At 25.3% G+C, this 22,965-nt stretch overlaps 3 protein-coding genes across 10 annotated transcripts in view; 2 read left to right on the top strand and 1 right to left on the bottom strand.

Moving 5' to 3' along the window:
- LOC129608241 (uncharacterized) overlaps window positions 1-7,454 on the top strand; it is a 43,730-nt gene extending 36,276 nt beyond the window's left edge. For 3 of the 6 annotated variants that reach the window (XM_055519618.1, XM_055519614.1, XM_055519617.1), the window contains 6 exons: window positions 30-4,286; window positions 4,423-4,521; window positions 4,780-4,884; window positions 5,031-5,102; window positions 5,221-5,377; window positions 5,672-5,823. In XM_055519618.1, coding sequence (XP_055375593.1) covers window positions 30-4,286; window positions 4,423-4,521; window positions 4,780-4,884; window positions 5,031-5,102; window positions 5,221-5,377; window positions 5,672-5,687 — 4,706 coding nt within the window. In that variant the 3' untranslated portion in view covers window positions 5,688-5,823. Of the gene's footprint in view, window positions 1-29; window positions 4,287-4,422; window positions 4,522-4,779; window positions 4,885-5,030; window positions 5,103-5,220; window positions 5,378-5,671; window positions 5,926-7,065 lie in introns of those variants that run through there. The other 3 variants (XM_055519615.1, XM_055519619.1, XM_055519616.1) reach the window with 3 other exon arrangements.
- Window positions 7,455-13,146: 5,692 nt separating this feature from the next.
- Window positions 13,147-14,308, top strand: LOC129608540 (uncharacterized). Its single transcript, XM_055520112.1, has 5 exons — window positions 13,147-13,269; window positions 13,400-13,552; window positions 13,727-13,867; window positions 13,939-14,046; window positions 14,151-14,308. Exons 1-5 carry the CDS (start codon window positions 13,213-13,215, stop codon window positions 14,190-14,192), a joined length of 501 nt encoding a protein of 166 aa, XP_055376087.1. The 5' UTR covers window positions 13,147-13,212; the 3' UTR covers window positions 14,193-14,308.
- Window positions 14,309-20,383: 6,075 nt separating this feature from the next.
- LOC129608557 (putative mediator of RNA polymerase II transcription subunit 26) overlaps window positions 20,384-22,965 on the bottom strand; it is a 25,766-nt gene continuing 23,184 nt past the window's right edge. For 2 of the 3 annotated variants that reach the window (XM_055520142.1, XM_055520141.1), the window contains exons 9-11: window positions 21,952-22,389; window positions 21,676-21,874; window positions 20,384-21,563 (exon numbers count right to left, since the gene is read on the bottom strand). In XM_055520142.1, coding sequence (XP_055376117.1) covers window positions 21,405-21,563; window positions 21,676-21,874; window positions 21,952-22,389 — 796 coding nt within the window. In that variant the 3' untranslated portion in view covers window positions 20,384-21,404. The remainder of the gene's footprint in view (window positions 21,564-21,675; window positions 21,875-21,951; window positions 22,390-22,965) is intronic. The other variant, XM_055520143.1, reaches the window with a different exon arrangement.

The following is a 22,965-nucleotide window of genomic DNA, read 5'->3' on the forward strand; positions in this document are numbered from 1 at the left end:
ATTATTTATAAATTTGAAAATGTTTACAGCTCCAGGAGCTTATAAACCAGAAAACTGCCGATTAGATTCTTCACCAGCGTATACAATTACAAGTAGATCACATAAAGAAAAATTGGACACTACTCCAGGACCTGGTGCATACAAACCTGAAAAATTCAATTTAGATCATACACCAGCTTACAGCATAGCTGGCAGAAATGTTGTTGAAAAATCTAGTGATACTCCAGCTCCTGGAGTGTATTATCCTGAAAAATGTAAAATAGCCAATAGTCCGGCTTATACTATGGGGGCAAAAACTAACGTAACTAAAACATCTGATACTCCAGCGCCGGGTGCATATCGACCAGAAAGTTGTAAGTTGGACAAAAGTCCAGCGTACACGCTGGCAGGAAAAATAACAATAGAGAAATTTGTTGAGTCGCCAGCTCCTAGTGCGTATAGACCTGAAAATTGTAAAATAGATCATGCTCCAGCTTATACAATGGGAGCAAAACTTAATCTAGAAAAAGCAAGCGATACTCCAGCACCCGGAAAATACAAACCAGAAAACTATAAACTGGATAATACACCGGCTTATACTATTTCCGGAAGAAGAAATGTCGAAAAGCACAGCGATACTCCAGCGCCCGGAGCATATAAACCCGAAAAATATAATTCAGACCAAGGACCAGCGTACTCCATTGCTGGGAAAGTTAATTTCGAAAAGGCAAGTGAAACACCAGGTCCCAGTGCTTATAAACCAGAAAAATGTAACTTAGATCATGGGCCAGCTTACACGATGGGAGGAAAAGTAAATTTGGAGAAGCCTAGTGATACTCCCGCTCCAGGAACATATAAACCTGAAAAGTATAAACTGGATAACATGCCAGCTTACACTATTTCCGGAAGAACAAATGTCGAAAAGCACAGCGATACTCCAGCGCCAGGTGCATATAAACCCGAGAAATATAATTCTGACCAAGGACCCGCATATTCTATCGCTGGAAAGGTTAATTTAGAAAAACCGAATGACACACCAGGTCCCAGTGCTTATAAACCAGAAAAATATAACTTAGACCATGGTCCTGCTTATACGATGGGAGGAAAAGTAAATTTGGAGAAGCCTAGTGACACTCCTGCTCCCGGAACATATAAACCTGAAAAGTATAAACTGGATAACATGCCAGCTTACACTATTTCCGGAAGAACAAATATCGAAAAGCACAGCGATACTCCAGCGCCAGGTGCATATAAACCCGAGAAATATAATTCTGACCAAGGACCCGCATATTCTATCGCTGGAAAGGTTAATTTAGAAAAACCGAATGACACACCAGGTCCCAGTGCTTATAAACCAGAAAAATATAACTTAGACCATGGTCCTGCTTATACAATGGGAGGAAAAGTAAATTTGGAGAAGCCTAGTGACACTCCGGCTCCCGGAACATATAAACCTGAAAAGTATAAACTGGACAACATGCCAGCTTACACTATTTCCGGAAGAACAAATGTCGAAAAGCACAGCGATACTCCAGCGCCAGGTGCATATAAACCCGAGAAATATAATTCCGACCAAGGGCCCGCATATTCTATCGCTGGAAAGGTTAATTTAGAAAAACCGAATGACACACCAGGTCCCAGTGCTTATAAACCAGAAAAATGTAACTTAGATTATGGGCCAGCTTACACGATGGGAGGAAAAGTAAATTTGGAAAAGCCTAGTGACACTCCGGCTCCAGGAGCATATAAACCTGAACAGTATAAACTGGATAACATGCCAGCTTACACTATTTCTGGAAGAACAAATGTCGAAAAGCACAGCGATACTCCAGCGCCAGGTGCATATAAACCCGAGAAATATAATTCCGATCAAGGACCCGCATATTCTATCGCCGGAAAGGTTAATTTAGAAAAACCGAATGACACACCGGGCCCCAGTGCTTATAAACCAGAAAAATATAATTTCGACCATGGTCCTGCTTATACAATGGGAGGAAAAGTAAATTTGGAGAAGCCTAGTGACACTCCAGCTCCGGGAGCATATAAACCTGAAAAGTATAAACTGGACAACATGCCAGCTTACACTATTTCCGGAAGAACAAATGTCGAAAAGCACAGTGATACTCCAGCGCCAGGTGCATATAAACCCGAGAAATATAATTCCGATCAAGGACCCGCATATTCTATTGCTGGAAAGGTTAATTTAGAAAAACCGAATGACACACCAGGCCCCAGTGCTTATAAACCAGAAAAATGTAACTTAGATCATGGGCCAGCTTACACCATTGGTGGAAAAATTAATTTAGAGAAGCCAAATGATACACCTGCTCCAGGAGCATACAAACCTGAAAAGTGCAATTTAGATCATGGGCCGGCTTATACTATTGGTGGAAAAGTTAATTTAGAAAAGCCGAGTGATACGCCTGCTCCAGGAGCGTATAAACCCGAAAAGTATAATTTGGATCATGGTCCTGCTTATACAATTGGTGGAAAAGTTAATTTAGAAAAGCCGAGTGATACGCCTGCTCCAGGAGCGTATAAACCCGAAATGTATAATTTGGATCATGGTCCTGCTTATACAATTGGTGGAAAAGTTAATTTAGAAAAGCCGAGTGATACACCTGCTCCAGGAGCGTATAAACCAGAAAATTGTAATTTAGATCATGGACCTGCCTATACCATTGCCGGAAAAGTTAATTTGGAAAAACCAAGTGATACACCTGCTCCAGGAGCTTATAAACCTGAAAAATGTAATTTAGATCATGGTCCTGCTTACACCATTGCTGGAAAAGTTAATTTGGAAAAGCCTAGTGATACACCTGCGCCCGGAGCATATAAACCCGAAAAGTATAATTTATATCATGGGCCTGCTTATACAATTGGTGGAAAAGTTAATTTAGAAAAGCCGAGCGATACACCTGCGCCGGGAGCGTATAAACCAGAGAAGTATAATTTGGATCATGGGCCTGCTTATACAATTGGTGGAAAAGTAAATTTAGAAAAGCCGAGTGATACACCTGCCCCAGGAGCTTATAAACCTGAAAAATGTAATTTAGATCATGGTCCTGCTTACACCATAGCTGGAAAAGTTAATTTGGAAAAGCCTAGTGATACACCTGCGCCCGGAGCATATAAACCCGAAAAATATAATTTAGATCATGGGCCTGCTTATACAATTGGTGGAAAAGTTAATTTAGAAAAGCCGAGTGATACACCTGCCCCAGGAGCTTATAAACCTGAAAAATGTAATTTAGATCATGGTCCTGCTTACACCATAGCTGGAAAAGTTAATTTGGAAAAGCCTAGTGATACACCTGCTCCCGGAGCATATAAACCAGAAAAATGTAATTTAGACCATGGACCTGCTTATACCATCGCTGGAAAAGTTAATTTGGAAAAACCTAGTGACACACCTGCTCCAGGAGCATATAAACCTGAAAAATGTAATCTAGATCATGGTCCTGCTTATACCATTGCTGGGAAGATTAATTTGGAAAAGCCTAGTAACACACCTGCACCGGGAGCATATAAACCTGAAAAATGTATTCTAGATCGTGGGCCTGCGTATACTATTGCTTCAAAAGTAAATTTGGAAAAACCTAGTGACACGCCAGCTCCAAGTGCTTACGAACCTGAAAAATGTAAATTAGACCATGCGCCAGCTTTTACAATGGGAGGTAAGCTTAATGTAGAAAAGGTAAGCGATACTCCAGCGCCTGGAGCTTATAAACCCGAAAAACATAGTTTAGATCATGCGCCAGCGTTTACAATGGGCGCCAAAATTAACGTAGAAAAATCGAATGATACACCAGCTCCAGGAGCGTATAGACCCGAACATCATAATTTAGATCGCGCTCCAGCATACACAATGGGTGGGAAGATTAATTTGCAAAAGCCCAGTGATACCCCAGCTCCAAGTGCGTATAAACCAGAGAATTGTAATTTAGATCATACGCCCGCTTTTACAATCGCAGGTAGAGTTAATGTAGAAAAATACAGTGACACTCCAGCACCTGGAGCTTATAAACCAGAAAAATGTAATTTAGACCATGGTCCAGCTTATACAATAGGTGGTAAAATTAATTTAGAGAAGTTAAATGATACACCAGCTCCAGGAGCATATAGACCAGAAAATTGTAAACTGGATTCTACACCAGCATTTACCATGTCTGGCCGAACATTAATTGAAAGATATAGTGAAACACCTGCACCTGGATCATATAGACCCGAATACTCTACAATTGAACGCTCAAAAGGTTTTACTTTCGGTATTAAAACAAATTTAGAAAAGCCAAACACAAATCCAGGTAGGTCAATGCTGTTTATTTTAGTATATTTTTGTGTTTTTTTTTTGTTTGTATGATTTTATTATTACATTTATGCATTATTATACTATTTTTGTTACATACATATAGTAAAGAGTGTTGTATTTTTATGCTTCAGCACCAGATAGTTATCACCTTGAGAACATTGATTTAGATAATTCACCAGCATTCACATTTGGTGTTAAAACGAATCCTTTAATGCTTTCCAATTCACCAGGTTATTATCATTTTTTGTGTTTACATAAAAATTACATAAAAATATGTGTTTCATTTTTTTTTTGTTGACTTTATGTTAGTATTTTTTGTTTGTATATAGCTTTTGCAATTTAGATTTGTCAAATAATTATTGCATTATTTGTGCATGTAAATATTTATATCAAATTGTTGAATTTTAAATATTATCGTATATTCTTTTTTCGTTTTTATTGGTTCTTCTTTGTTTTTTAATATTTAATAATGTTAATATAATGAACAGCACCTGGAACGTATAGTCCAGAAAAATGTCGCTTAGATCATTCACCAGCTTATACATTCGGTGTAAGGACTTCCAGGGAGCACACAGTTCTAAATGGTTTTTCAAGTAAGTTTCAATTTATAGACCAAAATTCATTTTTATTATCGAACTTTTCATCGAACTTATTTTTTTGCATTCTATTTCATTTATTTTAAATTTCTGGGTTTTTGGTTTATTTTTTATTCTATCTTTTCTCACTTTTATTTATGTAGCTTCACCTCCCCAAGGTCCTTATGTAGAAGATAGAATTTTACAAAGGCGTGAAAAACGTCTAAATAGTCCAGGTAAGTATTTTTTTGCGTTATTTTTTTTTTTGTTCTTACGTCAATTTGTGTGAAATTTTTGTTATTAAAAATGTTAATTTTTTGTGTTAAAAAGCTTTCTGTTTCTTTTTTGTTTTAGTTCGACCAAAAGCTGTTACAACAGCTACCACTACAATTACCACCAGTAATAATACACAAAATCAAGAAAATTTTTCAACTACTTCTCAAGCTATTGAGAAAACTTCATACTCATATACAATTAAAACAAATAGCACTATAACACAAAATAAATCAAGGTAAAGCATTCAAACCAAAAAAGAAAATGTTTTATAGCTTTTAACTTAAATTTATTCATCTTTTACGTAACCATAAATAAATTCAATCAAATTAGAATCATTTATGTATAGTATATCATTTGTCATTTTCATCTCAGGCTATTCATTCAAACTTTTCGGATTATTGTTTATATCTTCATGTTAAATGAGCAACGAAAAAAAAAGATTTTTGTTTTGACTCTTAAAGATGGTTTAAATAAACAATAAACTTACATATTGCTTTTTATTTTAATAATTTATATTACAATTTTATAGCTCCAAACGTATATAAAATACCAACAATATTAGGCTCCAGTAAAGAAGGGAAAATTCGTTCAGCACCGTCATTTACAATAACTGGACGTAATAAAATAAAACCACCATCAATACATGCATTTCCTGGACCCGGAACATATGATGGTAATTTTGAAGCATTACAAAGGAAACCTCCAATGTATTCTATGGGTGCTCGGATAGGATTACGTGACTACAATATGACACCAGGTCCAGGAGCACATTGTCCAGAAAGGGTAAAATGAATTTTTGTTTAAAATTCCTCCAATTCTTTTTAACACATTTTTGATTTTTTTTTTTTATTATTCAATATTTATTCAATAATATATGGAAATTTGTAACTATTTAAGGTGAGAATTAATAAGAATTTTGCTCCAGCATCAACATTTTCAATACAGCATAGCAAATATATAGCTTATCCAAAAGCACATTTAATACCAGATCATTTACTAAATGTTCATAAAAATTTTTTTTTTAAATTTTAATGAATGAATGTTGAAACGAAATTAAATTATTTGAAATTATTTCGATATTATTTTCAATTTCTTATCAACTTTATTTATAGCTATCCAACAAGGAAATATAAATATGCAAATAAAATAAAACAATTTTATAGAACAATAATATCAGAAAACTGGGAATAAATTAAAAGAATTCAAGAATTAATTTTTAATTCATATTTATTATCAATGGTTTTTGTCGAAATATTTACATAAAAGTAATTAAAACACGTCCAATTGCCAGTAATTACCATTCAGTATAATTGTTGGTCAGTTATACTAATATTAACATAATTTCTACTATATTTCGTTATTGTCATTATTCCTATCCTGTCGATCTTGCTTTAAAGCTTTTCATAAAAATTGAATTTTTTTGTGAAAATTAATGCTTGGTCTTCATACGATAAGAAAACAATAAAAAAGTAATTTATCCAAAAAAAAAGAAAATTGAAATAAAGAAAAAAAATATTTGCAAAAAATAAAAATAAGAAAAATTTCAGTCAAATTCAAGTATCAATTTCTAATACACGCACGTTTTCAAAACTTTCATAAGAATATGTCAAGAAAACAAGGAGAGTTTAGGAAAACGAAAATGAATCGAAATTCCTAAGTGAGTTTTGAGTGAATCGAAATTTCCAAAATGAATCGAAAAATTGCATTGCAGACCATTCTTACGAAATGTTTAAATAACCGTTGCTGTGAAATGATTTCTTTCTCGTTCGCACAATACTCGTAGATAATTATGGACTTTTATTTTTATAAATAAATGTTGTTTGTTAATTTGAAAAGATTTTCAATATTTTCTTATTTTCAAATTTAATATTAATAAGCAGTTATTAACAATATTCTTTTTGTATTGTTTTATTATAATTTTAGATAAATCTAGCGCATGTTCCATCATACAGTTTTGGTATTAAACATTCACAATATTTAGGAAGTATTCATGAATATCAACCGAATTTATTTTAAAAATAATAATGTATATGTAAACATATTGTATATGTATAACATAAGTACATTATTTAATTTTATTTAAAATTTAGCAAAAAATTTAAAAATAATGTTTAATTTTCCCTCATTTTACTGTTGCAATATTTTTTTTTTATATATTTGTAATGTTAATGTTAAGTTTTTAATAAAATTAAAGTTTTCTTTTATTTAAAAGTAAAAAATTAATATTCGTATTGAGAAAATATGAAATATAAATGTAAGCGAAAATACACAATAATCTTCCATAATATTTAATTTTTAAATTAAACAAAAAATATAAATTTTAATAAGATTTTAATTAATAATTATTTAAAAAGTATTTTAACACTTAATTTTATTTATTATATTGTTTCTCATAATACGTTTTTCTAATTGTATAATAAAGAAAAAATAATAATATTTAAACACACGAAAAGGGAATTTTTCTATATTCCCCCGATAATTTTGACAATTTTTTAATTTTATTTTTTACGATTATAAATTTATTTTGCTCAATAATTTTTTATATTTTTCTTAAGTTAATTATTGAAATTAATAAAAAATATTTAAAAAAATTTTCATAACGAAATTGTTAATTTGAGCACAATTTAATAAAATAAATTTTTAAAATTAAATAAGGAAAAAACAAAACTAATTAAAATGTATTAAAAAATTTAAAAATAGAAAAAGTGTAATAAATTTTATATGCAAATGTTAAAAATAAATATTTTTTTAATATAATTTTACAATGTAGGACATTTCTCAGTATTTTTTGTCAAACGCATGTAATTGACCTTATACAGTTATGAATTTCTTGGTGCAATGACGTGAGGGTCATATAACGCAATATGCTCATTTTAATTCATTTTTTTCATTTTTTTTAAAGATAAATGTATGAATAATTCACGAAATTCTAATATAATTAGAATGTTAGTATCTTATTGTATATAGATATGTTAGTATGTTGTTTCGAATTATATGATTGACGTAATTGTCAAATATTCCACGTGTTTGGGAAATGCCCGTATTTATGATAATTACGTAATTTGGAAATAATATCTTTAAATTCTATATATAAAATAAATTCTGCTCTTTTATGTTAAATATATCAATTTAAACTATGTCGAATTTCTATATGTGTTTCATATAATGTAGTGTTATAAGAAGAAAGCGAAAGTAGAGAAATTATTAAAAAAAATTAAGTTATAATCGAATTAAGCATACAGTTACTAAGGATTTCTCTTGAAAAATTTGAAATACTTTTTTCAAAAAAACAAAACTTAACTTAAATTATTTCCATTATATGCAGTAAAACTATTTTGAGTAAAAAAAAAATTTTCATTGCATACATTTCGGATAACCCAGAAAAAAAAATAATGAAAGCTTTGAACACATGAATTTTTTAAAATCTCAATTTGTTAAAATTTTGTAATACATTGAAATTACTATTGCTGTTGTTATGGCCTTACAGTTAGAGGAGTATTTCAGCTATCATATGCCTAGAAATAAAAAAAAAACGAGAAAAAATAGAGTTGACCCTGTCAACTCTGTGATACCCGTACGAATTGTCCTATGTGCAAATAAATATGCCATAACTGACTATGTGAAAGACTATGACTTTATCTTGTCTTATTACCATAGTAATTTATGCAAAATTTTAGTACTGTGTTTTTCAAAATGCTATGTGTGCCAAACTACTATTGAAGTTATATGGAAATTACCAGAAAAAGCCAAGAAATTTGAACGAATTTTATCAAACACATCGGCCCTACTAATATATTCGTTTGCGTGAAATTTCAATACCATAGGTTTTATAATTTCTGAGATATAGCCAAATAAATTTTGAAGTTGTATGGCAGCTAGCCGAACCGGCACCTCAATCATGTTCAATTTAAATAGGGTTCTGACACTTAATACAATAAATCATTTGTGAAAATTTTGTGAACTTAGCTCAATTAGTTTTTGAGTTATCGTTGGGACGGGCGGACAGAGAAAGCTAAATCAACTCAGAATTTGACGCTGATCAAAAACATACACTTGAGTCTATATCTAAGACCGTTATTTCTTAGCGTTACAAACGGTAAGGCAAATTTAGTATACCCTTCGAACATACGTTCGTACGGGTATAAAAACACAATGGTCGAATTCAATAGCCAAGTACGTGAGTTAAAATAAAAAATATTTTTCTAGTTATAGCGAAAAATCTACTGTTACTTTTTTAAATTTCCGGAATTATGAGATGTCGAAAGTTCAAAATTTTTTTTAATTTTAGGAATCGTTTATTTATAATGTATTTTTATTTTGTAGCATTAAAATAAACTGTTTATTAACTTCTAAATATGAAAGTATAGTTTAAATATTAAACACTCAAAACTAATCAAGTAACAGAAAAATTAGGTGGAAAATTTAAAAAATATCTATTTTTGCGTCATCTGTTGTTGATTTTCCATGGAAATGATCTTAGAGAATTACTATATGGTAGTAGTATTACTTGGGCTACTTAAATAGTTGCCCCCTAAATTTAGGGAACTTCTTTTTTCTTTCATATTAATATTTTTGTAATATTCCGTTGTTACGAGAATTTGAGAGAAATAAATACTATAATGAATTTTAAAATTTTACCACTTTTTAGAGCTTTTCCAAAAATTTTTTGAAAAAAAGTGCTTATTAGTTTCCCTCTGTCCGTCCGTCCGTCCGTCCGTCCGTCTTTTTTTTTTTACAAAACTTCTACACTCTTGAATATAGAAAGCTGAAATTTAATACGTACATAGATCTTTACTAGAAACTTACTTTGGGAGAACAAAATTTTTACCTATCTCCCCCCCTCTAGAAGTTATACCCCCCAAAACACTAAAAATGGTCTTTTTTAACTATTTGTTGCAATGAAACCATAAGCATTTTTGAAATTCTGCAAACGCATAAAGGCAGCGGCTTGCTTCCCCTAGCGCGGTATACTATAGCTAAACTTTAGAAAAACAAAATGGCCGTTCAAATTTACCGTTATCTAAAGTCTTTTTTTTTGCAAATTTTTGATTTCGTTTTTCTTCTAGACCCTAGCCTGTAGAAGCTTGAAATTTTAGGGGCTTTTAGATATTAATAAAGTTGGGTCAAACCAATGGTTTGTATTGTAGCACTTTTCCCTTCAACAAGTGAAAATTCTGCTTTTAAATACAGTCTATGTATACCTATCACAAATATGTCTATGTATACCTATGGAAATAAGTTTCTAGTAAAGATCTATGTACATACAAAATTTCAGCTTTCTATCTTCAAGGGTGTAAAAGTTTTGTAAACAGACACACGGACAGACGAACGGACGGACAGAGTGAAACTAATAATCACTTTTTTTTCAAAAAATTTTTGGAAAAGTGCTAAAAATTAGTTCATTTTGTTAGAAGAAAATTTTTTTCCATCTCCACCGCTTCTCAAGTTATCGCCTCTTGAAATTTGTAAATTTTGAATTTTTGACATCCTATATTTCCGAAACTTTTTCAAATTTCTATAAACGCAAAAAGCTAACGGTAAATTCCATGACATTAAAAAATATAATTATTTTTCTTAATTCACACAATTAAACCTTAAAATCGAGCATTATGTTAACCCCACTTTATATTAATTTTTGTTTTATTTCAAAGACTACATAAATCGTTCATCCTATATATATGCAATCCTAGAAATAGTTTCGTATATGAATGAAAATAATTTTAATAGTGTGATAGGTATACATAGACTGTATTTAAAAGCAGAGTATTGTAGCACTTTTCCCTTCACTTGTTGAAGGGAAAAGTGCTACAATACAAACCATTGGTTTGACCCAACTTTATTGAAAAAACTTTCACTATCGACTCTAAAAAGGTACATAATGCAGTATAATGTAGTTTTACCGTTATGCAATGTCATATACCTACACATATTAGAAAACGATAAATTCGCTTACTCAAAAAGGAAGTATAGAACCTTATGAAAGTCGTGGAAGTACAGAATATATACCTATATAATTTTTTATCTACTGAATTTTAATAATGCTTATAACCTATAGGAAAAATTTATAGTAAAATCCCTAAAAAATTTATTCTATTGCCACACTACTAAAAATACTATGAATTTCTTGAATATAATTTGATGTTTTCTGTTATATTTCTTTCTTTTATACGCTTCCATTTTAATTTAATTTATAATATATATATATATGTGTATATTTAATTATTATAATTTATGATTGACCTTTAGCAAAAAGAACTTTATTTTTATTTTAGGTCCAATGATTTCCGTATAATAAAGATTTATCAACATTAAAAAACATTAAAATAAAAAATTATGGCTCGTTAAGTAATTTTTCAGCTACATAGAACTATCATAATGAAAAATTTTAATTGCTAGAGTCTAGAAAAGTTTCGAATTCAAATGAGATGAAAACAAAAGAAATTTATATATATATATATATAAATATACATGAACACATTAAATTATTAATAATTAACATTATCGTGTCAAATTTAATTATATATTGAGTTTTCAATCCCATGTGATAATTATACTAAAACTAAATTATAATTATAATTTAGTTGTAATAATATCAGTTATAATAAAAATGTAAAAGCTTGTTTAAGCATCTTTACAACAATATTATGTCATCCAAAATGCAATGCGGGAAATGATAACCACAAAACAAACTTAATTTTATTTTCTATTTCTTGCTCTTCATTATGAACTTGTAATAGCAGTGTCTGAGGAATGATTCATGAAGAGAATTTTGACATGATTTGACTATGACCAATTTAATGGTATTGTCTTGATTTGATTGAAATGCAATGAAATTTAGAGTTTGAACCAAAGCACACTTTATTTCATTAGCATTTGATTCAATTTTCACTATCTAAATTTAATTAAACAATTTTAATTTTTGAATATTTTGTAATGTCTTAATCTTGTCTTACACTAACTTGAATCAATCCAATAAAAAATATCACATCTGTTACGAGTATATGACTTACCGTTTTAATTTTTACCAGAATTCAGACAGGAGTGATTTCAAACTCGGATCACACATATAAAAATATTTGACATATTGAAGTAACTACTTTCAATAAACTTATTCGAAATTGAAAAGTATAAAATAAGCTCGAAACACGTTATATAGCACCATTTATGACATAAATGTACTAAATCGAATATATGTGGTTTTTTAGGATTCAAAATCATAAAAAATTTCAAAATCCTTCTGAAATTTTAAAATGTTTTTATACAATGGTTCTTTGTTCGGTTAACAGATTGAATTGAAATAAGTGTCAATGTATAAAATGTGATAAAACAAGTTCACAATTTTATCATTTGAAATCTTTTTGAATTTTTCTTTCCTTTTACATTTAATTACACTCAAAAAATGTAATTTTCTATTTACCTTTGATAATTTTTTTCAGAATAATATTTTCTCAATCTTAAATAATAATTCTGTAATTCTATAAAAATTCTATTAATCTAATTAGAATTATTCTATTTCTTTCTATTTTATGGAATATAATGTATAAAAATGAATTTAATCTAATACACTGAGAGAAAAATAAATTGAAAAATAAAAATTTTACAAATTAATTTCAATTTTTTTTTTGAAAATATTTTTATGTTAAGTAAGAAAAATATTAAATGTAAATTTAATTACACAATATGTAAATTTAAATATCAGTACATTTTGTAATTACAATTTAATTCTATACCTAAACGACATCTATATGTATGACTTATATTCAATTATATAATGACCATGTTAATGATAAAAATAAATTATAAAATCAAATCTGTGTCGCATCTAAACTTCAATAATATTTTATAATTATAGATAGATAGTAGAATTCATAAAGTTTTTCCGGATCAATTATTATAATAATTTGATACTAAAAAATTTGATGAGCTGGTTATCATTTTTAGATCAATGTATATATAAAACATGGTATTTTTTCTTTTGAACAACAGTTATTTGAAATAAAACATTTTAAATTTGAAACTCTTACAAATCACGCAAAACTCGCGGAACTAGAAAATTTTTAAATTATTAAAATGAAATCCACAATAATTTTTCTTCTTTCAGTTTTCGTTGAAATTTCGTTCGCTTGTGTAAGTAATTTTTTAGTTTTGCACATCTAATTTCATTGCCTGGTAATAAGGACTCTTTTATAAATAAAATAAAGTGATTAATTTGGAAGGATATTACAAAAAAAAATTATTATTTTTTTTTTTTGTTTAGAACGGATACAAATTAAAAATAAATAAAATTGAAAATTGTGCTGGTGATAATCAGATAGTAACAATTGATGAAGGATTTTCTATGAAATTAAATAAAAAGTGTGAACTTGTACCATCCGGTTGTATAACACATAAGGCTTTTAATACAGCATTGGTAAATATAAAATTTATTTTATACTCAATGATTAAGTACTTAAGTGTTCATATATGCAATATGAATAGTATATGCAATAGCGTGTAGTACATACTTGAGTAAAAATATAAATTTTTTATAAAATTCAACAATAAAAATAACACAAATTTTTCAAAAAAAAAAAAAAACCATAAGGAAACCTTTAAAATTACAAAAGATGGCGTGGTTGTTAAGGAAGGTACTGTTGATGTATGTGATGCTGCAACACACGCCCAAGGTGAACATAAAAATATGATGAAGATGTTTTCATTACCAGAAAAATGTCCAGTTTCAGACGTAAATTATTTAATTTTTACTTGTAAAGTTTTATTTTAAATTTTACTTAATTCTATTATATACATATAAAGGGTAAAGTATGTTCAGATGATCGGAAATTAGATTTTTCCAAATTTAAAAATATGCTATCCTTGGCTCGTGGTCAAATTGATATTGAAAGTAATATTGATCATGATACTGTAAGTATTATTAATATTAATATAATTAATTTACCACTTCACCGTATTTAATTTTTACTTAAAAGTAACTTAATCAATTTTAATTTTCTTTTTTATATTTTTAGGGAAAATCTTGTTTTAAAATTGCAATGGAAATAACAAAATAATTTTTATATGTGGATAAAAATTGACTTTGTAGCGGTACTAAAATTGAATTGGACATGAAAAACTTTTACAATTATGTACTATTGTCCAAAATTAATTTACGTATACGTGTAATAAAGGGAAAATATCAATTATTATTTTATTTTTTATTTAAAGCTCCACATGCTCTATAATTCCATTTCGTTTTGGCAATTATCTACGACAAAAATTGTTACATTTAAAACTTTAAACATTTAAAAATTGTGATTTTTCTTTCCTAAATTTTATTATTATTATAAAACACGGTGGTAAAGAAAAACAATTAGAATTGCTCTATCTCTTCTAGTTTAGCCACAAATCTAGTTTAAAGTTTGTAAAAAAAAAAAAATTTCATCTCTCTTTTTAGGGGGTTTTCGTTTACGTACGCTGCGCTGAAAGTTCTACTAAAAGTTAAGCAGTATGCAAAAACTTCAGCTAATTTTTGCTTTGCGGTAGCGACAAAATTTAAACTAGAAGTCTGCGCTACATTTCTGACATTTCTTTATTAAAGATTGAGCGATCTGTATTTTTAGTATATGTAGCGTGAATTTTCGAACGTGCTACAAACTAGAACTATTCTAGAACTGAATAAACGAAAACCCCCTTAGCCACAAATCGAGTTTAAAATTTTGTAAAAAAAAAATTTTTTTAGTGATCACGAAAAACAATTTTTAGTGATTACGAATACTGTTGTAGAAGATTTTGAAAACGCTAATAACTATTGGTTAACATACATAGAATAAAAATGTTAATTTGGCTTTTGGCAGAGTTTTAGCGTAAATTCCCCGAAAAAATTTTCGATTAGTTACGGTAGCAAGCGATACTCCAGTGTTTAAATCAAAGAAATTTCGTTAATTATTTAGTTCCTTAGATATGGTAAAAATAATAAAATCGGCCAATAACAAGTCTAATTCACAAAACTTGATAAATCTGTGGCATAGCCAAAATAAATTAATACAGATCTAGTTATTTCTAAAAATAGTTTAATTTCGGTTTCTTACCATGATGAAAAATTTAATATTTACATAGCTTTTATGAGATTTGGTCCAGAGGGTTTTTTAAAAATTAAGCAATAAATTTCATTTAAATAAAACACCAATTAACTTAATAGCATTATTCATTCTTTAATTTATTTTTCATATAGTTACTTTTTATACATAGTTTATATATGATGTAGTATTTATATATACATATTTTTATATATATTTTGTATACATTTTAATATGCTTTTAATTTACCTATATTCGATAAAACATTTCACCCACTTGAATTTGTAAACTTTTTAATTATTAATTATTTCAAATTATTTTTATTTTCAAAATTTAGATTAATATAATAGTTTAAATTTTTATATAAACTATTTTTTATTATATACATACATATATATACATATACATATATATAGAATTTATTTATATAATTATATAATAGTTATTTAATTTTTATATACATAAGTATTTCAATAAGAAAATAAAACAAAATAAATTAATTATATATTATGTATAAAAAAAAAATAATTTTTGAAAAAAAAAAATGTTCGAAACATATAAAAGAATCATTAAAATATTCTAATTTTGAATTTATAACACAAAATAAATTTATTAATTAAATAATACTTCATTTTCAATTTTTAACTAAAAGAAAATACAATTTATTTTTGAAATGACAAAAATTTTTATATTAAAATTAATATTTAATATTATATTTTTTATTTATTTTAAAAATAATTCAAAAGTTTTTTTTTTTTTTAGAAATTCATTAATATTTTGATTATTTGAGAATGTTTAAGATTAGATAACCAAAACATTAATATAAAAATTTAATAGTATTTTAAGAAGAAAGATGAAGTTCGATAATTCACTTCTAAATTAGCTCTTAATATAAAGCATATTCAATAATAGCAAACGTGTTTTGTATTAGGAGCAGTATTCAAACTGAAAAATCAGCAGAAATTTAATTGTAAAGGAGTTTTTAATTTTTTTTTAATACTACTGCAAAAATATTATAAATTAGAAAAAGAGCATAATAGAAAAATATTCTATATTGAAGAATTACTCAAGTATATAAAATAAAAAAGTAAAATATTCAGATATGTTTGAAAGACATGTTTGAAAAGACTTTTTAGATTTAATTTAAAATTTTCAAAGAATGTCCCCAAAAATTTAAATGTAAGTACAAATTAATTATTAGACAATAAATTTAAGATTTATATTTATTTAGGGTCATTTTTAAAATAAATTTATTTTATATAATATTAAAAAAATCGAATAATTATATACATACATTTATGTTTACAATTATTTATAACATATCGTATAAATATAATGTAAAACTTAATAAATACAAAAGCATTTTAAATTTAGATGATTTTTTTTTATTTGTTTTTGCTTTTTTTTTTCTTGTTAATTCTTACAATAATTTTCATTTTATTTATTAAATCGTATAATATATATATATATATATATATATATATTTATATAATATGTATATATATAACCAATATAATATCGTTTTCTGGATGGATTAAATAATAAAATGGTCAGTTAAAATTTTCAATTAGAATAAAATTGCATATTATTACAAGATTATTTTAATTATTTGAATTATTTGAAAAAACAAAATATATTTAATTTAATTATTATATAATTTATAAATTAATATATTAACATTAAATTTTGTTTTTGTTCTTTTAAAAAAAAAAAAAAAATATACGCATATGAAAATAATGTAGATTAAATGATACATGCTAATTTAAGTCATTCTGTATATATAGTTTGTATAAAAATATAAATAAAAATAGGACATTAAATGTTTTATTATATATTATAAATATTATAAGATATTAAATAATGATAATGTCATGTATTTTTGTAAATTAAATTAAAAAATTATAGATAGCATTAGATTTAGCAATTGATTTTAAAATTGTTGATACAAATTTTAAATATATATATATATATATATATATATATATATATAATATATAAAAATTGTTTACATTAAAAAAATACTTTAATTTTTTTTTATAAATTAATCTGATATAAACCACAAAAATTTAAGTTAATGAAAAAAAAATTAGAATTAAAATGGAATAAGGTGGAACTACACAAATATAAGTTTGATATATAGAAAAAGTTTTATATTTTCTTTATTTGAAAAATTGAAAAAAAAAAATGAAATATTTAAGGGCATTCACTTGCATTTAACTGTACTCAATAAGGAAGCATCATTTAACAATAAACTACTATATACGATAGTTGCTTTAAAAATTAATTAAAAAGCTAATGCTAAAAATCATTGCAATACAAAATTACTATATTTTAATTATATTAATTTTATACAATTTTAATTTGATTTAATTTAGTTTATATTGACAAAAAGTAAGTAATTAATATTTAATTATACTCAGTATATTTTCTTCAGTTAAAAACTAATAGAATTATATATTGTATAGAATATAAAATAGGAGATAGTAAATTAATTTAATTTTTTTTGAATTGCAAGTTCAAAACAAAAATATATAACACATTTTTATATAATGGTTAAAAAAAAATACAATTGAAAGGAAAGTATCTTGGAACCAGCACAATAATTTTGGGCATCAGTATATAAATGAATTTTACATGAATATTTCAAAAATATATTCAAAAATTACAACTTAAATTATCATTATTTAATATTTTATAATTTAATTTTATAATTGAATTGTATTGGAATTATAGTTTATTTTAAATAATATTATACAGAATAGAATAAGAATACATATAATATTTATAAATAGACAATGTATATAATAATTACAATATATATCATATAATAATTATTTAAAAAAAAAAAATTATATCATTATCATAATTTTATAATAAATATAGTACAATAAGAATAAAAATGTTATTTTAAAATATAAAAAACATAAAAAATTTTTATATTTTTTGAAATTAGATATTATAATTACACTAAATACATTATTTATTTTTGTTATTATTTATAATTAATTAATTTTATTAAATTAATGTTATTTTTATTTTTGTTATTCAAATTCTTAAATTCTATTATTTTTCTTTTTCTATACATTTTTATACACATAATTTATGATTTTTGATGAATATGTTTTATATATATATATATATATATATATATATATTATTTTAATATAATGATTACGAATTTGTTTTTTCTCAGACTTAAAATAATTTTTTTATCAATTAAATCATAATTATTTTTTTAATATCTTTCTTATAACCTATTAGTGTTTTGAATATAAAAAAAAAACCATATAATATAAAAATTTAGTATAATATCATTAAAAACATTGCTACAATATAGTTTCATAATATAATTAATAAAATCAGAGGGAGGACATGATAATTAAATTAGGATTCTCAATTTATGTGGTGTATTATAAGAATATTTTGTTTTTAATAATTTATTAATTCAATTTAATTTTCGATGAAACCTCTGTAAATATTTTCTATATATAAATCAATGATAATTTGTTAATAAGGTATAAAACTCATCAATTAAATAAAATAAAAATATAAAATGGAAAAAATAAGAATGGAAAAAAATCATAAAAAATAATTTAAATTTTAATTTGGAAAATGATGTTATAATACAAAAAATTATTTTTCTTTCCTTGATCCTTCTTTGATGAATTAGACACCTTTATAACAAAAATCGTTTTTTTTTTATAAAAAATATTATACTTAATAATTACATTTTTTATGAAAAAATTATTTTAAATTATATTTAATTTTTCTTGTTTATTTAATTTATATAAAAATGTTATGAAAGAATAATAATGTTTATTTTTTTGTTTTGATAAAATATTTATTATGAAAATTGTAAGCGATTAAATAAAAAGCAAGTTATTTAAATTATTATAATTATTTATAATATATTAATATATTTATCAAATTAAATATAAATTTAAATTTAATTTTCAATCATCATTTATTCAAATGAGAAAGTTCCAAAATAAATATGAGTTTAATTTTATTGCTTTATTTAAAACTTAAAAATTATATAAAGGAAATATTTTCAATAATTTTATAATTGAATATTAATTAAGTGATTCAATTTGAATGTAATAATTACTATTTTTTATCCGAACTACAAACTGATTAAAATTATCAATTAAATCAATTGTCTGTAAGGTTTTCATTTAATGAAATATTATTTTATTTATTTAAAATAAGAAACTAATTTATGCTAAGAAATTCATAATTTTATGATTTTCGAATTTTTAGTGTTTCATCAAAAGCAATATTAGGTAGAACAGTAATTTTGGTCTTCTAAAAACACAAGATCTTGCGTTAACATTAAATTTTAATAAGTTTATTTTGATCCTTTGATCGCACTGATATAGAAAATTAATTTACATTTTACCTTTAATTGTACGTTTAATAACATAAGTCTGGGGGATTGGGAATTTTCGAAAATTCAGTTCTATAACAAAAGATCTTAATATTTAGAATGTTCAATAAAAAAATGTTCAAATATAACACATTTTTCATTACTAGAAAAATCTTCTCATGGCATGCCATAGAAATCTATATAATTTTGTAAATATTTTTAAAATTAAACAAAATTTATATGTAAAAATTATCATAAATTTTCAATTATTCAATGTAACAATAATGTTCAATGGTACTAATTATAGGAATTTATATTTAATTGATTAATATATAAATATATATGCAAATATAATTTAAATATTAGAACAATACTTTTACAAATTAAAAAAAAAATTAACTAAAAAAAATTTTCCTAAATAAGTAATAGCATTGTGTATAATAGTTTATAGTGAAGTACGGAAGACAATTTTTGTAAATACACAAGTGAACTAATTTTTTTGAAGTGGCGCTAGTACGTATAGGTAATGAGTTTTAGAATCGTTCGTTTGTGTAATTACAAAAATTGTCATCTATATATCACTAAAAACTATTAAAAACTATGATAATAGGTACATTGTACATATTTAAGATATATAGAGGAAACATTGCAGTAAAAGTATAGTTATAGCTTAAAATTCTTGAAATGTATAAAATATTATTATGTATAATAAGTATATTTCTTAAATTTAATACAGATACTTTCTAAATTATAAATTAAATATTTAATATTATAAAAATTTTTGTGAACTTTTAAATTGAATTTATTTATTTTTTTTTTTTTTTTTTTTTGTTCATATACAAATTCATGTTCAAATTTCATTTTCATTTCATTATATTTTATTTATGTATTTTGAAATAGTGGTCAAAGGTACTTGCATAAAATTAAGTTCTTTAATTGTTCCATAAAATATTTTTAACAATTTTTCCATAAATTTTTTTTTTATATATTTCAATTAATGGTTTGTCTTTTATCTGAATTTTAACAACTATTATAGCTTGATAATTGTGTAATATAGAATATAAAATGAAAAATGAAATATTGTACATGAAATTGTCGAATAAAATATATTTTCAAAAAATAAATTTATTTAAATTTTGACAAATTAAAGAATTTGTAAATTAATTTTTGGAAATTTATTTTATTCTAACACAATGAAGATTTTGTTTTGAATTTCATAATTTTGATGATTTTAATGTTCATATTTTAAATGAATTTTTAATGTCTTTTTTATTTTTGTTTTCGTTGTTTATCACAAATTTGAATTTGTCTGTCTGTCGCTTTCTTCTTCCTTTTTACATTTATTAGTTTTGTTTTTTTTTTTTATTTATTATATTAAATTGGCATTTAGTTTACTTTTTTTCTTTTCAATAAAATAATTATTAAATCTTAAAATATAAAATATCAAAAAAAAAAAAAAAAAATTACTCTAAAATTCATAATAAACTATGGCTATGTAATAAAATTAAATAATACAAAAAAAATTAAGATTTTTTATTTTTCGAATAAATATTTTGAGTGGAAATTTTTGAGTTTAATTTATTTGTGTTTTTTATGTTTTCAAAGTGGGTGGAAAATAAATGTTTTTCTTTTTCAATTTTTAAATTTTTCACTCAAATTGTTTAACTCAAATTCTTTCTAGCTATAAAAAAAATATTTTAAAATTTTTTGTTTTTTTTTTTTAATTTTTTTTTGATTTTTTGTAAAATTATTAAAATTTTTTTTTTTTACAAAATTTTTTTAAAATTTTTTTATTTAAAATTATAATTCTAAGAGTGTTTTTTTTTTTATTAAAATATAAATTATTCATCAATATCATTATCGATTCTCGAAGATCTAATACCAGTTTTACCGGTCCATGGATAGATATCGGGGCAAGGTTGACATGTTCTCATATATCTTACACCAGATTTATGCCAAAGATTACAGACTTTTGGATTATTGCATCTTTTTGGACGATCCTAAAATAAAAACGAAAATAAATTAAATGAAGAAATTTATGTGCACAACAAAAAATTGAAAATTGTTTTTGGAAACCTTATTAAAAAAATTTTATTTTTTATATGTACTTACCGAATAATCACATTGGAATGGTTGGAATTGATTTAATCTAGAAATTGGTGTAGGATGTCTAACCCATTGTATTGCCTGCCAATTTGTAATAATCCAAACATCATTCATAGAATTAATTGTATCTAAAAATTGAATGAAACCTTCCTTATGATGTGGTTGTGTAAACCAAGCAGCATGATAGAATAAACCGAATGGTGCCCTATAAAAAAAAAAAGGTTACACATTCATATATGCGCATATCAAAGCTTAAAAAATCTGAAAAAAATTTTTTTTTACCTATTTGTTGTATAATGACGTTCAAAATTTTTCATAATCATTTTATAAACACCTTCAGCATCAGCTGGATTTGAACATGCATCACCCATTGAACATCTTCCACCATTTAAATCTTGCCACATAACCATAGGAACTTCCCATACACCAGGATAACTTTTTGTTGGACATGGTGGTATCATACAATCATGGAAAATTTTATAATCTAATGTATATGGCCAACTTGGTGGACGATTTTCATAGACCGGCATCGATGAATCATATGTGAAATTTGAATCGTATAACATTTTAAACATTTTATTACCACCTATCGATAAAAATGGTGCTCTCATACCACGTATATCAGATTGTTTAACACCACCATATGCAGCTAATATTTCACGTTGTCCTGCAACTTCACGTGTCCATTTCTTTTGTGAAAATTGTTCACCAAAACTATGACTATTTTAGATTTTTATTTTTAATAAATATAAAATAAAATATAGAATTAGTTAATATTAAAGAATTTAATAAAAAAATAAGTTTTATATACTTAATGATTATTGCTTTTGTGTTATTTATTGTGCGTTAGTTAATTAGTATGTAATATTTAAAAATATATGAATATATATATATATATGACTATTCGTGTATTTAATAGAATATAACAATTAGTTAAGCATATTAAAATTGTTAATTATAGTTTAAATTATAATACAAATTATTTGGTTCATTAGTCTCCATTTATATAACAAGTAAGTTTGTACAGTCAGTGGTAATGCGTTTACGTAATATTTAATTCGAAATTCGGGAATATTTGGAATATTTTTCCAATTTGAATAAGAATTTTAATTGGGAACACGACCAAGATCTGATTGCTCACAATTTTTTTAAAATATTAACTACTTTCCGTATACATAGTAGCTAGTACGTTAATTCTGACTTTACTAATATTCTATTATAATAGGCATGTAAATTTTGCAAAACGATTCATGTATATAATTTTGAATTTTAAATTACGGTTATTATGACAGGACA

The sequence above is a fragment of the Condylostylus longicornis genome, unplaced genomic scaffold (assembly GCF_029603195.1).
Source record: "Condylostylus longicornis isolate FDR11 unplaced genomic scaffold, ASM2960319v2 ptg000031l, whole genome shotgun sequence".
NCBI lineage: Eukaryota > Metazoa > Arthropoda > Insecta > Diptera > Dolichopodidae > Condylostylus > Condylostylus longicornis.